The sequence below is a fragment of the Helicoverpa armigera genome, chromosome 19 (genome assembly GCF_030705265.1).
Source record: "Helicoverpa armigera isolate CAAS_96S chromosome 19, ASM3070526v1, whole genome shotgun sequence".
In the NCBI taxonomy this organism is placed as follows: Eukaryota; Metazoa; Arthropoda; class Insecta; order Lepidoptera; family Noctuidae; genus Helicoverpa; species Helicoverpa armigera.
Genome location: NC_087138.1, coordinates 10,424,570 through 10,441,330, shown reverse-complemented (window position 1 = coordinate 10,441,330; position 16,761 = coordinate 10,424,570). Strand labels below are relative to the sequence as shown.

The window sequence follows — 16,761 nt, the reverse complement described above, 5'->3', positions numbered from 1 at the left end:
GCATCTTTTGTCTCCAGTGCAAAGACTTCGAGAAGGTGGGAGCCACGCTAGCGACGACACCCTGTGACGTGGTCGAGGAGGCTGACATCACCTTCTCATGCGTCGCAGACCCTCAAGCAGCTAAAGAGGTAACCAGCAACACCATACATATACTTCTAATAGATGTAAGGAACCAGGATTTCCAGGGATAGCCATTTTACATTGATATTTCAAGACGAAGAAAGTTATTTTGGTTTTAATTTCAAATTCTACTCATTATGTATTTATCGTCTATTTATCTATTGTTTTACATAATGTACAGTATAAGATGAAAGTATAACTAAAACATTAGGTACAATTATGGAAACTGAGGTACATATCCGTGACATAGTTGGCGCTCTTTGGGAGCCCTACTCATGGTCGTGGACGGCAATTTGCTGATTATTATATTCATCATCATAATGGTCACGCATGACCCTTTTCTTTCTTAAACTATTGCTATTTAAAATGCAGTAATATCTAGAACACCATTCAAATCCAAGTGAATCGACCCATTACACGGTACACGTTAAATAACAGATAGATACCTCCCTATTCTACCTCTAAGAGCAATCATATAAATAATAGCCGATGTTCACGGCTAGGTGTGTCTGCACAAAGGTCAGCTCGCAGTCAGGGCTGCTCCGACCTTTACTGCGAATCTTTATGGGTCACGGGTACCACCTCATCCGGAAGATTACTGCGTGGTTTGTGCAAAATTTTGAGTTCCTGTGATCGGTGGGATGAGAAAATTGAGAATTTTTTGGGTGTTTTGATCATAATGTGGTCGTGTCTAGAAGTTTCGATAGGCACCTGTATCTTTGCTCGATTTTACACATAGGGTCAGAGAGTAAAACGATAGTTATTTTTTATGAAATAAAAATATAATTAGACTCTACAGAGTAATTTAGGAAAGGTTTCTAAAAATAAAGCAATTTTTTTGTGATATTTCCTTCTTCCTGCCCTGTTCTCAATATATTTGGATACTTAAACTTATATAAGCGGTTAAGTGCCCAAACATCTAAGTTTGTTCACTTATATTTTTACGGTTCATTTCAGATCACTTTTATATGTTGCGCCCACACATAAACAAACCCACGTATTCACTTGTATGTTGAAAGGTTAAGTACTAATGAAAAGGAAAAATATGCTATAATAAGAGAGAGTTAAAGGTTAACGACACAAGTTATTCTTATGAAAAAACATCCATATCTTGACCATGAAAATAGACTTTATGATTATTTCAGATATGACTTCAGTAGGTAACTAAGTTACATTTTATTGTATTTTTTATTATTTTATTTTAAAGTACATTAAGGCCTATTAACATACTAAAAAACAATGACCTATGCCGCGTCTTTTGCCTGACTGTCTGCGATAAACGTACAAATTATTAAACATATTCAGAACTTTCATGCGGTTTTCATCTATGTGGTTAACTAGATTGCTATTTACTTGTATTATGATAAATATTAACTAAAACTTTCTTACTTTCTGTTCAGATGGTATTCGGCAACTGCGGCGTGCTGCACTGTCCCTCGCTGGAGTCCAAAGGCTACGTGGAGATGACGTCGATAGACTCGGACACGTCACACGACATCGTCGAGGCTATTAGCGGGAAGGGAGGACGGTATTTGGAAGCCCAGGTAAAATAAATACGTCACATTATATAAAAAAATATTTTAGCCCCGCATATGTGCCTCGGCATTGTAGCTACCGAACGGGTTACTTTTGGTTAAAAAGTGATTTAGATCCGAGATGTATTTTATATGGGGCAAAAATGAAGATACCTTAATTCATTTCTTAATGTGATTTTTCTGTGAAGGATAAGTGTATTATCTTTCTTGAAAGGTTTTAAAAAAGTGAGGCAACAATGATTACAGTTAATAATAATAAAGAATAAGTTTAACGAATTCTGGATTGTTACATAAACAATACAGTTTCCATATCTCAAACTTAACGTTGATACTAAACTGACCTTATATTGTATCTGCCAAGTTATATCGGTATTGTGTTCGCTACAGCTTTCCATCTGAAGAGCAAGCCCTCAAGCCATAAAGTGTTTGCTACTGAAGCATCATCAACGTATAACAGCTTCGGCGATGCATTTTTGTTATTTATATTCCCGCTTGATGTCTTTTCATTAAGGTTTAGAGTGGCTGTAAAACTTTATCGCTTCATTTTATTGAAGTTCACTCGTGACAGGACCCATCAACTTTTCTGAGCGCTCAAATTAAATGTGAGGTCTTTACATTTTTAAATTGGTTGCATGAAAGCTGTTTCCTGTGGTTTACTCGTTGGGAAATATTTCATGCAGGATCATGGCATGGTAATGGTCATGTACAATTGTTCACATAGCGAAATAATAATTATAATTAGTGAAACAGACAACCAACTTGCTCACGTAGATATGAATTCAATGGCAAAGATTAGAGATCCTGACTCATGCCTTGAACAAAGCCCAAAATCACACTTAACTTCCAAAATGGCCCCAAATATGTATGTTCGTTCATATTCTAATCAGTTATTCCTAAGTATGTTGCCTTTATATCAAGGTAATTACAACATAACCCACCGTTCACACCCCAAAAAAAAACCTAACATCACATTCTCTGCAATTTCAGATCCAAGGCTCAAAAACTCAAGCAGAAGAAGGTACGCTGATCATCCTCGCGGCCGGAGACAGATCACTGTTCGACGACTGCCAGTCCTGCTTCAAGGCGATGAGCAAGAACTCCTTTTACCTTGGTAGTAGTCAGCTGCTCCGGTTGTGGGCGCAAGGAATCTTGGACGTTGACATTTATCTTTTTGTTTTTTGGCCCGCGATCTGTTGCTGTACTTTTTAGAGGGTTTTTAGGCAGTGAATTTTATGAAGGCTTTTGTGTTTCTTGGTTACTGACAGGCTCTCTGATAGCCAGTCGGCACTAAGATGAAAAGGTAGATTTTTCCTTTTGGTGTAGGTATATTTTCCTACTAGAGGTATATATAGAGGCAGATAGCATTAACTAACTGACACTTTATCGGTAACCAGTGTAACCGGGCCGGAAACTCTGGCTTTTACTCCAGACACGGTGTTGTCATTGTACCACATGGTTAGGAAATGGGTAGAATGACGAATGAAGAGATGAGAATGATAGAAGATGATGTCTTGAAAATAAGTCATACAAAGTGAAGAGGGATTGAGAGTTTTTTTTTATGTTATAGGGACACTGACATCGCGGGCCTTTTTGTTTTTATGTTTTAGTTTTTCTAATTTATTTTTGTTTATAATTTAATTATCCGTTTAACTGTCAACGTCTTAATCTGAGCGTTCTTTAGAATAAGTTTAAAATGTAGTCATAAGTTCATTTTCTTCGTTAGTTTTAATATTATATTTGAGAATATACTTAATATTGATACCTGTTATGATACGAAATATTGGTACTGTGATATGTACGTGTGTTAAACATAGTATATTTGGTGACAAGATATGAATTGTGCTGAGTTAAGTGAGCACAAAATTGGTATGTTGTCGTGATGGGCAGCGAAGAACAAAGTTTATACAATCCACACACTAACGCGCCAATGACCTATAATCGTGTCCTGGTTTTCATCCATTTCAATACTTCATCGCAATAAGTTAAACGATAGCTGAAGAATTCGTCTATTTCAACGTCCTAACTTCAGAATTTGCATGTTTTATTTGAACAACAAAAAATCTGTGTTAGATTTCCAATTTATCGAGAAAGGCTACTTCATAATGTTTTGAATTAGTTTTTGTAAAAAAACTTAACCAGAATTATTTTGAAATAAGCTGCCTTGGTAATTTTTTTTCTATGTTTCTTCTTGTTTCTGTGTGTAACTGTGTACATAAACTGTTAAGTAAATAAATACAAACCCCCATCTACAATATACTATTGTATCGTTACTGATCACCTTCCCTACTCCCCAGGCGACATCGGCAACGCGTCGAAGATGAACTCGGTGCTGCAGGTGGTGGGCGGCGTGTCGCTGGCGGCGCTGGCGGAGGGGCTGGCGCTGGCCGACCGCGCCGGCCTCAACCAGGCCGACCTGCTCGACGTGCTCGCGCTCACGCCGCTAGCCTCGCCGCACCTCATACTCAAGGGACGAGGTGGGTAACCCGTTTGTAATTGCTAAAGTAACTGTATGGCTGTTACAAATTCTTATAACGTAAGTCGAGTCAAAAGTTTGACTAGTTTGCTGCCATTCCGAATATTCTATCTATTGTTTTGTTGCTTACTGGTGATAGAATTTCGACACTAGCACCATACAAGCAATGTCAAGTTCCTCTAGAAAGAAAATAAAAAAATGAATAGGATAATGGTAACTGCTGTTAATGGCAATTCACACTTATAGTTCGAGGTATAGGTTTTGAGGCTAGCTATTATAGACCGAGTCGGTTCATACGAGCTTTGCCGCGTGTTTAAGCGCGACAACAAACAAATTACACAGAACTTACAATGTGTTTTCTGCCGCTCGCAATATGTTGTACATATAAAAATTCCGAGCTTATATGCAACAAAATCCATTGATTTGAATGCGTTATCGGTCACAAAAAAAAAAAAATATTGAGTTTTAAAACTACAAAAATTAACATTCACATTTTTCTCATTCCAGCAATGATAGAATCGTCGTACTCCACCCACCAGCCTCTAATGCACATGCAGAAGGACCTCAAGCTAGCCCTAGGTCTTGGAGACACCCTGGAGCAATCCCTGCCTCTCACAGCCACCACCAACGAGATCTTCAAGCATGCCAAGCGCCTCGGCTACGCGAACCATGATGTCGCCGCCGTATACATCCGCGCTAGGTTCTGAGCTCAGGACAACGGGACCTGCGATTCTGTGACCTTAATTACACAAAATAATGAAACAACACAGTAATTTGTTACTCTAACGGCCCTTTCACACGGCAGTCCAGTTTTTTGCAGGATACCGTTTTTTGCAGGATCCCGTTTGATCGCAAAAGATATTATATGTTAGCGTTCACACGAGCAAACCGCATGCAGGATCCTGCAAAATGCTGTTCCCGTCGATTTGTGCGATTCGGTTTTGTCACTTTAAACTGGATCGTTCGTCCAGTCAAAAGCGGGAATCCTGCAAAAACGGACGCTGTGTTCACACGTAGTTCAGTTTTGCAGGATACAGTAAAATGCCGGTCCCGCAAAACTGGACTGCCGTGTGAAAGGGCTGTAAAGCTGTCTAGGATACTTGGGCATTACTTCCGAAGTAGTTGGTGAGTTTGAAGTTTGAATGCGCGGGAGAAATTTTAAAAACGTTATTGCATAGATAAAATCAAACTTGCTAATTAATTTTGGAAGGTAGTGTAATTATTTCCAAGATCTTATTGAATGGATGATAAACTCTCAGAGTGGTTTGTGTCTCTTCCGTCATAGGTATCTTCTACTTTCTGTGTTTGAAGTGACTTTTATAAAAGAATTTGGTAGGAGATTGAGAAAGATAGAATGAAAAGAGTGGCGTGGGTTATATCTATGCTATGTTCGTAGGTTAGTAAATAAGGAATGTTATATGGTCCCTACGGGTTTGAATCTTAAAACCTTTTTTTATGAAACCAAAGGGTATAAGTAACTAATAAAATATATTCCGTAAAAGTCACTTCATTCAACTGTTCGATAATACTTTAATCTTAGGTCATCGAACTATTGACGATACATTATTATTTTAGTTTATTCAGTTCAAAAAGATTGATTTGTTGTGAGTAAAAATCAAGGAAATTCAGGGTATGTTCGTTGAATCTATTCGATGATTATTATTTTATTGCGTAAATAATTATGTTTTTATCAAAACCAATATGAATTTTCAAAATATTGGCTCAAAATTGCAATCAAAAGAAATATTTGTATACTCGTAAATCGAATGACCAATCTTTCTCAATAATCGAAGTTCTAATATATTTTTATGAAACTTGTAACGTATTTTAATCGCCAAGAATTCTCATTTCTGTCTGTGTGCATAACAGTGAGAACGCGTGTCCATGGGTAATTTTAGATATAAATAGTGGACTTTTAAAAGTATTGTTTTTAGGCAGTGCTTGTAAATATAGCATTTTATTAAAAAATAGAGTAGCTTCCTCATTTTAAATTCGTCACAAACTTGTGTATATTACTTCCATTTAGTTGGACATAAAGGCTTCGGCTGTGTCATATGCCTGCGTATAAGCATTCATGAAAAATGACGATATTTAAGTGATGGAGCTACTCCGTATGTATTTTAGCTACTCATATGACTTAAAGTGCAAATGATTTAATCAATATTATGTATCAATGTCTAATATGAAAACGAGTAAATAAGCTATACTATTAAACACAAGTTAAATCAATTTCAGTGTTGTATTAGACAGTTTTAAAATTACATTAGCCGATTTTGAAATATCTTAATGTTGTAATACCTCAGAATAATTTGATGTGAATTCAATATCAATTAGTAAATGTTCGCAGTCACAGAACCGTAAGCGTCCCAAATAGAACATTGAATTAATTTTATTGTGGAAATGTTAATATAAGACAATCTATTAGATAAGTCACAATGCAACGTCTGTTTACTTGAATAAACGGTTTACACTAATACCTTCTCATTTTATTGTAGTGTTGCAAGAAGAACGTCGTAAATTAAGTATTTTACTATAGTGAATTTTCGAAAATAATTTAAACCCTATTTTTTGACGAATATGAATGTGTTTAACCTTGAATCATGTTTTGTAATATTTTAATTTGAAGTCAAGTGTGGGGACGTTCCTCAATAGTCTCGGTTTTAGTTTAAGATTTAATTGACGAGAATCATGTTGAGTTGTTATCTCCCGAGTGGTGTATGTTGCGTTATGTTACGTATTTCTCAATTTATTGTCATCCTATGATAAGCTACAATAAACTATGATTAATAAATAATATATTACTACTTTGATTCTATATATTGTCCTTCTATTTTAGCAGCAGTTCCATATCAGACACTATTTGCATCTACCACACACACACAACATAGTTATCTTCATAAATCATCGATTTTAATTGGGAAAAGAGTTGAAAATTTTACAAAAACACTTAGATAGGAAAAACTTCTTTGGAAGTCTGTGGACTCGGAAGACTTAGGGGCATTGGCGCATGTGTGTCTCATAGTTTTTATACACTGATAGTAATGACAAATCCAATACATAGCAATGCAAAGTAGCTGTGTGTGTGTGAGCTGATATTAAATGGCAATTCATCGATAGTCAACTAAAGGATGCACGCTACAAGAAAGGTGTTGCAGAAATCAAAGATCTCTGTTACCGCACAGAAAGAACGTATAAAACCTTATTGAATTGCATGTTACATACGTTAACTTCGGTGACTGTTGACCTTCAAAATCTTCATTTTTACGACAAAATGTATATCGTCTAAAAATATAGCGATCTCATGATTTAAGCCGACCGGTCACGCTATCCGAGGAAGCGAGCGCGAGCATAAAAATTGCGATCCGATGAAAGGTCGCGAAACTTTCGGGGAATCACAACCTGAGGCTGCTTTTATAAATTAGATAGATTTTTAGATAGGTCATCTTCTTTTAACCTTTTTTCCCACCTATGTCTCATCGGATTCAGCTGAGTACCAGTGTTTTACTATAAAACCACCTAGCTGTTTATCAATTTAGGTACCTAAGTACTTATAAATTACTGACATATGTACTAGGAACATAGAAACACTAGGAGGTATGTAGTAACACTAGGGTGCGACATGAGGTCGTGTACCAGGCGCCCCGCCGGCTAGACGGTTATAGATCGCGCATGATTCGCTGCGGTTACGCATGTTTCCGCCAACATCATGCCTGACGTCATTCCGTGGTAATTTCGCCATGTTTCAGCTATCACGCTTAGCAGCCGTGTCTCCTAAGACGTCGACTGTATTTCAGTTTTAAATTACACAATATTTTATAGCGATTTGAATTAATATCTGTAGCCCTGTCTGGTTTTTTAAAAGAACTGCTGCCAACGCATCTTTCATTGAACATCTTTGGCAGTCGTTACGGGTAGTCAAAAGTCATAAGTCTGATAACCAGTCTTACCAAGGGGAATACCCCTGGGTTGCGCGAGTAATTGGGTTGAGGAGATCAGATAGGCTCCTTGTAATTCTGTAGTATCCATTTAGACTGGAAGTCGACCCCAACATACCTAGTTGGGAAAAGGCTCCGACGATGATGCTGCGAACGCTAAATGTACCTACCTATCCTATAATAGTCCTCTTCTACCTACTTATGTAGGTATGGTACATGCTCGCATTATGCTATCTTGTTCCTAAAATAAATAGCAGGATATTCCTTTTCCTGTATAGATTCCTAAACACGTACCTAAGCGGTTGTGTTATTTAGTTGATCAGAACTATGGTTCTGGATAGGTATGATATTTGTTGATTCACAGAGGAAACAACAGATGTGCCGGTTGTAGTTACCTATATACTATACCTATAGGTACATACATGATATTTTTTGTTTAACCGATTGATTGAGCGTTTTATAACGATCGGGCGATCGTAACACGCAATAATTATGCTAACCAGCTTTTAATGTTGTTTTCTTTCGTATTTCGGATGAGTATTTTTTACGTCTTTCATAAAACATTAAAGACCGTAAAGATTTTTTAACGTTTATTAGGTATATTCCTTTGTATAAACGGCAAATCGTTGGCGACCTCACGAACTGTCGAGCCCAACATGCAAATCCGCAATAACTCTAACCTTATTATGAAAGAAACTTACGAAGAAAAATTACAAGCTTATATTCAGTTGATTAGAAAACCTACGACTTACCGCAAGAGAACCAATATTAAACCTTTCTCATAAAACTTTTTGTCATAAAATTTCAACTTCAATTTATTTATAATCTAGTGTGGTTTGACGTCTACAGTCGGGCAAATTTTCGATGTAATTTATAAGATTTTTGTATAAAACTATAAATTAAAGTGTGAATCATGTCTTTTTTAACGGAATATTTCGACGAGTATCGACAACATCCCATCAGGAAAACTAGAATGTAAGTTTCAATGTAACGATAATAGATTCTTGTGTGAACAAATATCCTGTCTGTGTGATAGTTCGAAAGAATACACTGATAGATTCATACACAAAGGCATGTAAAATGCTTAGGTATACCTACTGTTAAAATATTGCTGCCTAATATTATTTCAGGTGTCGTCCAGAAGACAGATGGGCAAAATTAGAAGGCAAATGGCTGGACCCAAAAGTTGGCACACAGGACGTAAGTTATAAAACAAAATTATATTTGATTTTTCTTACACTACCTTCAAGATATTTTGTTATTTGGAGGAGCATCACACATTTTCCGTTTTTTTTTAAACGTAATTTGGTATGTTGGCTTTTCCAGAAAGAATGGACAGACGAGGAGGTGGAAGCGTTCATCAAGGAGACGATGAAAAGCATCCGAGGGCAGTCCACTTACTACAACGATTTTTGTGCTCATCTCTCGGAAGGTAGGTATACTCTAGTAAATATTTATTACTACGTTCCTTCCTTGAATGTGGAGATTTCCCATTTTCTTTTATTTTTGAAATATTCTTTTTTCTTCCTGTCTAGTCTCGCTTCATCAACTAAGTCTTAACTAGATAGGATCACTTCATTTGTCGTATATTGACCACGATACAAATCCCCAATATATTTCAACAGAATTCAAAGACCGTCCATTCGAACCCCGCATCAAGAAGCTGGTGCGCTGTTCAGAGCTCAACCAGAAGAAGGAGGAGGACATTGAAATACCGCAGATCACTAAACTGGCGATGAAGGACACTGAGCTCATGAAGGGGGCCAAAGAGATATATGAGTTGGATCTGGACAAGCCGACGCTGCAGCCGCTGCCTACACACATGAGGAGTTAGTCTGACTTTGAATTTTATCATTATCATAGGTAATATGAAACTGTTGTTGTCTGCGTTTGGATGTAGGAGACTTAAGTCGGCAGCTATGTAGACGAGACCTTTTAATACTGTTAAATAACGTATGTATTTTCATTAGGTACTTAGCTTTGTTACGCTAGTTTCTACTCAATTACTTACCTAATTTAAATATAAAAAGACTATATTTGCAAACAATATGTTAGTAAATAGGCAAGTAAAGAAGAAAAGATGCGGGGGTTTTTAAAAGCGTGTTTTAGGCACAAGAGTCTTAAACTTAAGATTGATATTTTACGCATATGAAAAGTAATAGTTACATTGTATATTATTATAATTATGTATGTTTGAAGATTGTTTAGTTAAATAGCTACGTTCTTATAATTAGGTAGACGTGAATAGTGATTTGTGTATTTATTTTGTAGTTTATTAAGTAAATATGTATCCATGTAAGTAGGTACCTACGTAAATGTCTAATCTATTTTAGGCTTTGTAGTTAGTTACATTATTAAAATCTTTAATACACAAAGTTGTTTGCAATCCAACTTGGAAATTACATAAGTCGTACGTAAGAGACTTTCATACCAGAAGCAAATAGAAGTTTGTAACAACTTTCAAAGTCGGTCGTGATACAAAGTCGTTATGAAAGCCGCATAAGCGTTTAATATTTATTTTCTGGTATACAGAAATATCATTTTTATGATTCTTCATGATTTATGTGCGGTTCTGTAACAAAACCTCGGATTACCATTGGTTTGAATTAAAGCTTCAGGCGTCATTGCACTGAAACAGATAGAACTGTTTTGGATCAAATCTTCTGTGAGAGGAATAGAAAAAGATTACTTACCTTCCTATTCAAAATGAGAGATAGCAAAGAAGAATTAAACTAAAGACAGTTAAAATAATATAATTATACTAATTATATTTGGCACATGCCATCTGAGAATTAAATGCATTTTAATTGTAATGAATACCTACTTTCTTGTTGTCTGATTTATACAATATACAAAGTATAACAAAATGTTTTGTTTCCAAACGGATGGCCGCTGACGCAAGTGAGTATATAATTGTTTCTGACAAACAAACGTATGCACTGATATTTAGATATTTATGTTAACTCAGCACGAGCTAATTCCGACGCACTTCCTCACTTTTGCTCGTTTTGCTTATTATTTTATGTTTTCATTTTGTTTAACGATATTCTTGGAGTGTTGTTGATGTTCGTACTGTTAATTTGGTCGATTGTAATTATTGTGGATTCTGTTTGTGTAAGTTAGATTAGAATTTTGAGTTTAACGATGAACATCATACCGTGCAATGATAGGATTAAATGTTTTACTTTATTCAGCACCAAGACATTTTTTGTTCGAGGTTTGAACGCATAAAACGCTTAATTTTGAAGGGTCCTAAAATAAAGCATTGGTGATGGATTTTCATCTGTCCAACACCATAAAATTTTCAGCAAAAACCCACAGGTCCATTCTATAAACTTACATAAAAAAATCGTATTGTATTTCCTACACGACAAAGACAAACAAATGCATTTACGGAGGTAATCCGATGTTGTGGCTCTTGTATCAGAGCAACATAAACATTAGCAGTTGCCTTTGTTCCGCGCATTCCACAGCACTGTATTGTCATGGCGCCACATTGCGTCGCCTGTCAACAATTAGTCGCTGTTGTCGCAAGTGCCATAAAATGTAACGATTGCATTGAATTTTTAGTTCAGAGCGCTTCAAAAAATGGTTTGTTCCCACTAGTTCTACTGCTTAGTTCTACCGTAGAACTAATGGGAACTTTTTTTCCCACTAGTTCTACTATTTGAGGTGTAACAAAATAGTAGAACTAGTGGGAATTATGGTTTTTAATCGGTATTCCCACTAGTTCCACTGAACATTGACAGTAGAACTAATGGGACATAATTTTGTTCTACTAGACAGAAGAAGTACAGTCGACGGCCGATAGTTGTGATTTTTTTCAGAGCTCAATATCGATAGCAGTCAGAATAACTTAGATTTTTTTCATGAATTTCAACAAAAATCAAATGTTTTCCATTAGAAAAGTACTAGGACAGCAGAAATGAAGAGGAGCTAGTAAATCTTTTTTGTTCATCTAATTTTATAACACCTCTGTGGTGGTGTTTAAAAATCAGACATTGATAAAAAAAAAACACGCTTTAAAAGTTAGTTTAATGTGAGTGTTGTGTTGGAAACTAACAGTCTTTTACAAAAAGTTAAACATCTGTTGAACACTTGTCTAAGTAAAGTGTGGCAACAAAAGGGACTTTAGTTCAACGTCATAATTTGTAAAAAAAATTGACAAGTGTTCAACAGATGTTTAATTTTTTTTTTGTATTTTTTTAAAGCGTGTTTTTAAACTATTATTTTTATTTGTTTTTTTTTTGTCTTAATCATAGGGCTGCAATTCAAACAGTCAATCAGCAAGTATTTTTTAATAATTTCAATACTGCATTAATTTTGTATAATTTAATGTAGTATTGAAAATGAATATCAATATTGATTTTTAAACAACACCACAGAGGTGTTATAAAATTAGATGAAGAAAAGGATTAACTAGCTCCTCTTTATTTCTGCTGCCCTAGTACTTTTATAAAGAAAAACTTTTAATTTTTGCTGAAGGTTATGAAAAAAATCTAAGTTTTTCTGACTGCTATCAATTTTGAGCTCTGAAAAAAATCACAACTACAGATTACCGGACACGGCGAGATGTCACCCAGGCCGTCGACTGTACTTCTTCTGTCTAGTAGAACAAAATGTCCCATTAGTTCTACTGCCAATGTTCAGTGGAACTAGTGGGAATACCAATAAAAACCATAATTCCCACTAGTTCTACTATTTTGTTACATCTCATATAGTAGAACTAGTGGGAAAAAAAGTTCCCATTAGTTCTACGGTAGAACTAAGCAGTAGAACTAGTGGGAACAAACCCAAAAAATGGCGATGGCAGCTAGATAGCACTTGTAGTTTGATCAATTCGTACTTACCTCTATTTGCCTAACCTTTTAGAAATATTATTTTCCGACTACCAAGAAGGGCTATATATTTATATTTTATTTTTGGTTGGATTAAGCAATTTTGGATAAAATGCTCCCAAATTAATTTTACATGGCTTGTTTTATAACCTGCAAAAATAACTTTACTTGTATCTTAAGTATCTTTATTTCCCCTCAGTATACGGCTACGTGCGTCCCCGACTATGGCACACAGGCATCAGCGACTACCAGGGCGGCATAGCTCGGCTGGCGTATGAAATGATACGCGACGACCGCATACCCAGGTACCGCGCGCACAACGGCTGTCGGCCCAAGTGGGGCCTGCCGCCCGAAGCAGAGAGGCAGCCCGAGTTAGACGGGGCCCCCTATGATGGAGAGAGATTGTATTAAAGTTTTATATTGCCTTATGTATTGCGCTGTTGGTATATTGGCGCATTTGAAGTTAAGGCGTAACCTCATACCTTTTATTTGGATTCAAAATTTCTACAACCGGATGGTCATATTCGCCAAGGTCGACCGTAGTTTACTTGGCTTAAGATTATCTCCTACTTTCCTATACTCAATTTGAGTAGGCATTTAACATATTTAGTTGAGTTGTTTGTTCATTTATTTCATACGTATACCTTGTGTAAAAAGTGACTGTGAAGATTGTTTACCTTTATTTACGTACCTACTCAAATGGATACTCCATTTAGTTATCGCATAAAAGATTGAGTTTTATTTGTAGGCTAGTTAGTTTGATTTTGTGAAGAGAGAAATGTAAGAAAATACCGTGTTTTGTACTTGTATCTGGTCTGTTTAGAGTTCGTTAACAAGCGTGTGAATAAACTCAATCAAAATCAAGCTCAACATGAAACAATATATTTTTAGAATCTCTTATATGAAGTTTTTATTATTTATCGTGTTTATAAATCTTCTGAAATTAATGATTCTTAACAATATTTTTATATCTTAACACGTAGTGTAGTTTGGGCAGCCTACCAGGAGTTCATGAATTGTGAGGAGGTAAGATGAAACTGTTTATTGTGATGCAGAGGTGTCTACTCGTAGGCACATATTGCTACGCAGCTTACCGTAGGCATTTTGTAGCAAGTTGCTACGCTAGCAGCCTGCTACATGTCGTATACCGAACTATTTTTGACAAGAATGCCTCCTTTTTCCGTGCTACACGATACAGCTAATATCCAAATGTAGGTGAATTTCATGACGAAAAAGTTTGTCAGATGATATGTTTTGAACGACCCTGAAAATGCGGGCCGCGGTTTAGCGCACATGCTATATTATATGGTTTGAGGTATACCACAAGTTTTAGAAAGTTTGTCATTTGTTGTATCATGGTGGTTTCTATAAAAAGTCAGATTTGCGTAGAAATGACAGGATGTAGGTACCTAACCATACCGATATAGAATGTATGTGATGCCTTCCTCGGTGTTCAAAGTTAAAAGTAAGTACTAATACTTTTCAAGAAACGGCTTCTTATTTACCTCTTTGTTAAAGCGAAATAAAATCATGAGCGAAGAAAAGCTGGTGAAAATAATGTTAAGCTTTCAAAACAAAAGCGTGAACGGATGCGAATGGATTAAAAGGGATTTGATCTCTCCAGACATAATTCATTAATTTGATACTCCAACCGTACCTCTAGAGTACATTCAACTTTCATTTACAGAAAGATTAGCCTCATTTACGTGGTTATAAAAAGTTTTCATCGCGAAACACTAGCTTGCTTTGATATTCTGTACGTTTGTGAGTCATTTAATGACCCTCACTGATAATTGGACGTTTATGAGCGCCGAAGAACATCAAAAGTTTTGGAATAAAGCCTTGTTAACAACAAACATGGAAAAGGTGTTGAAAAATCAATCAGTTGTCGCCTAATAAAGATAAAGTTATGAGTTTTCTGAAAAAGGTTTTTGTTTGCATAAAGTTAATGGTAAAATGTTTTGTGTTTGTTTTCATTAAGAAATTGTTTGATAAAGCGAAAGTATTTGTTGCTTTTGGTATAATTGGATTTCCTTAGCTGATTAGTATTGAATTTTCGTGGTGTCCCGGTTAAGGTAGCCTCTTAAGTAAGAGTGTGCTGAATCGATTACCTATACTTATTTCACGCCGGTCAGTACCAATGGAACTTTTTGTTTGGTTTTGCAAGAAGTGTAAAATTCAATTAAATATTTAAAAATATCGTTACACACACTTCTTGCCTACGTTTATTTACCTACTACTCAAGCAACATATCCCTTCCTTGCTAGTTGCTCCTGCCACTGAACTGACTGAACCGAGCTGAGCCAATTATCCTGTACCCTGGACAACTGCCAAGTGCATTTCCATTGTCAGTAGAAGAGCATATGGGGGACAAGTCATATCGCTTGTTTTGCTTTTACGACAAACTTAGACTTTGATCTAGCTTAGTTAGATCTTAATCTTTTTTGTCCTTTGTAGTGGTCAGTTGAGTCAGACAGAATTGTTTGCTTTATTTTGTTGGTTTCTAGCTAAACTCATATTATAAAGCTGAAGACTACTATCCTTTCTGTGTTAGATTTATAAAGGAAAGCTACTTTTTACACAGATTTGCAGAGTGGTTGCCGTGGGACGCGGTGAAACCGCCAGTGGTCGCTAGTATATGTATTATAGATGCGAAAGATTAGGATTGTTAAAGAGAAGTTTTAGAGGGCGAGTGAATAGCAACAAAACAGTTAATAATCTCGGTATTTCTTTCAACTTTTTATGCATTTAATTTACAGCTATCGTATAGAGTTTAATCCGTTGTTGTAAACCACTTGAAGTAATTCCACAATGCATTATGTTTGATCTCCATGTGCGTGCGCATTGTTTTATAGCACAAATAAACCACTTCATAAATAACTGATAACTTTAGAAGTTTCATGATTTAAATGATTATGCTATATTTAGCGGAAATCGGACAGGTGTAACTAACTAAAATGTTGTACTGGAATTGTAGAAGTGAATAAAACACGAAGATAGATAAAAGTAAATATGAGTATTATAAAGAGGTCATAGTCGGACTATAAAACGCTTATTTTCACAGATCTATTAGAAAACATGTTTTCATAAAAACAGTGCATGAATATGATTATACTAATGGCTTAGTAGTTGTATATTTTTTATTTCTAGAGATGAAAGTAAATGCAATTAGGTACAATTACATACCTACTTATATTATCTGAAAACTTAAAAAAAAACTCTTATATTTAATATGCGGCTGATGACTTTTGTTACCACGGACTGTTCTGAAATTCAAAAAGTATATTTCAAAAATGTCTTCGAAGTGAATTCTCTTTTAGCAATTCAGTTTCTGAGTTGTTAGAAATAGCTCGCTTGAAACCCAATAGGCGTTCCGACTGTCACGTTATCATCATTAATTTGCGCCAAAACAGACAAGTTATTTATAATATTACGTAATGATTGCAATTTGATTAATTAATTAGAAATATGAAATATCATATGAATGACCCACTGCCAACTTGTAAGAAAGTTAAATAAGTCGTTTAAAATATTTAAATAAACTCATGTGGAATTTTTGTTCAAATGAACACGTAGGATGGGTTTATTAACCGGTCGAACCTAATTATAATATCAATTAATACATATCATAAAGAAGGTTTGGTTCGTAAATTCTCTACCCTAAAGGGTTTTGAAGCTACTGAACCAATTTTCAGGAAAGCTGCTTTATGATAGGATGACAAAGGCAATATTAAGTTCCCGAAAAACCGCGAGACACAGCCAGTTTTACTGTCTATATTTAAAGCAAACTCGGACCTGAAATAAAATTCAACTCTTAAAGAGAACATTAAAGAGGGAAGATTACATTACCATCTTTGTAA

General features: G+C 35.7%; 2 protein-coding genes across 4 annotated transcripts in view; both read left to right on the top strand.

Moving 5' to 3' along the window:
• The window catches only part of LOC110373931 (cytokine-like nuclear factor N-PAC), a 52,594-nt gene extending 45,670 nt beyond the window's left edge, over positions 1-6,924 (top strand). For 2 of the 3 annotated variants that reach the window (XM_021331416.3, XM_021331418.3), the window contains exons 8-12: positions 18-128; positions 1,521-1,664; positions 2,643-2,769; positions 3,950-4,129; positions 4,636-6,924. In XM_021331416.3, the coding sequence (XP_021187091.1) occupies positions 18-128; positions 1,521-1,664; positions 2,643-2,769; positions 3,950-4,129; positions 4,636-4,835 (762 nt within the window). In that variant the 3' untranslated portion in view covers positions 4,836-6,924. The remainder of the gene's footprint in view (positions 1-17; positions 129-1,520; positions 1,665-2,642; positions 2,770-3,949; positions 4,130-4,635) is intronic. The other variant, XM_021331417.3, reaches the window with a different exon arrangement.
• A 1,853-nt stretch (positions 6,925-8,777) lies between these two features.
• On the top strand, positions 8,778-13,801 carry LOC110373936 (uncharacterized). The gene is made up of 5 exons (XM_021331431.3): positions 8,778-9,038; positions 9,194-9,263; positions 9,390-9,495; positions 9,689-9,892; positions 13,101-13,801. Exons 1-5 carry the CDS (start codon positions 8,977-8,979, stop codon positions 13,310-13,312), a joined length of 654 nt encoding a protein of 217 aa, XP_021187106.2. The 5' UTR covers positions 8,778-8,976; the 3' UTR covers positions 13,313-13,801.
• The last annotated feature ends 2,960 nt before the right edge of the window (positions 13,802-16,761 follow it).

Coding starts and splice junctions, on each gene's coding strand:
- LOC110373936 (XM_021331431.3), top strand. CDS start 8,977: ATGTCTTTTTTAACGGAATATTTCGACGAGTATCGACAACATCCCATC. Junction 9,496..9,688: donor TTGTGCTCATCTCTCGGAAG/GTAGGTATACTC, acceptor ATATTTCAACAG/AATTCAAAGACCGTCCATTC. Junction 9,893..13,100: donor GCTGCCTACACACATGAGGA/GTTAGTCTGACT, acceptor ATTTCCCCTCAG/TATACGGCTACGTGCGTCCC.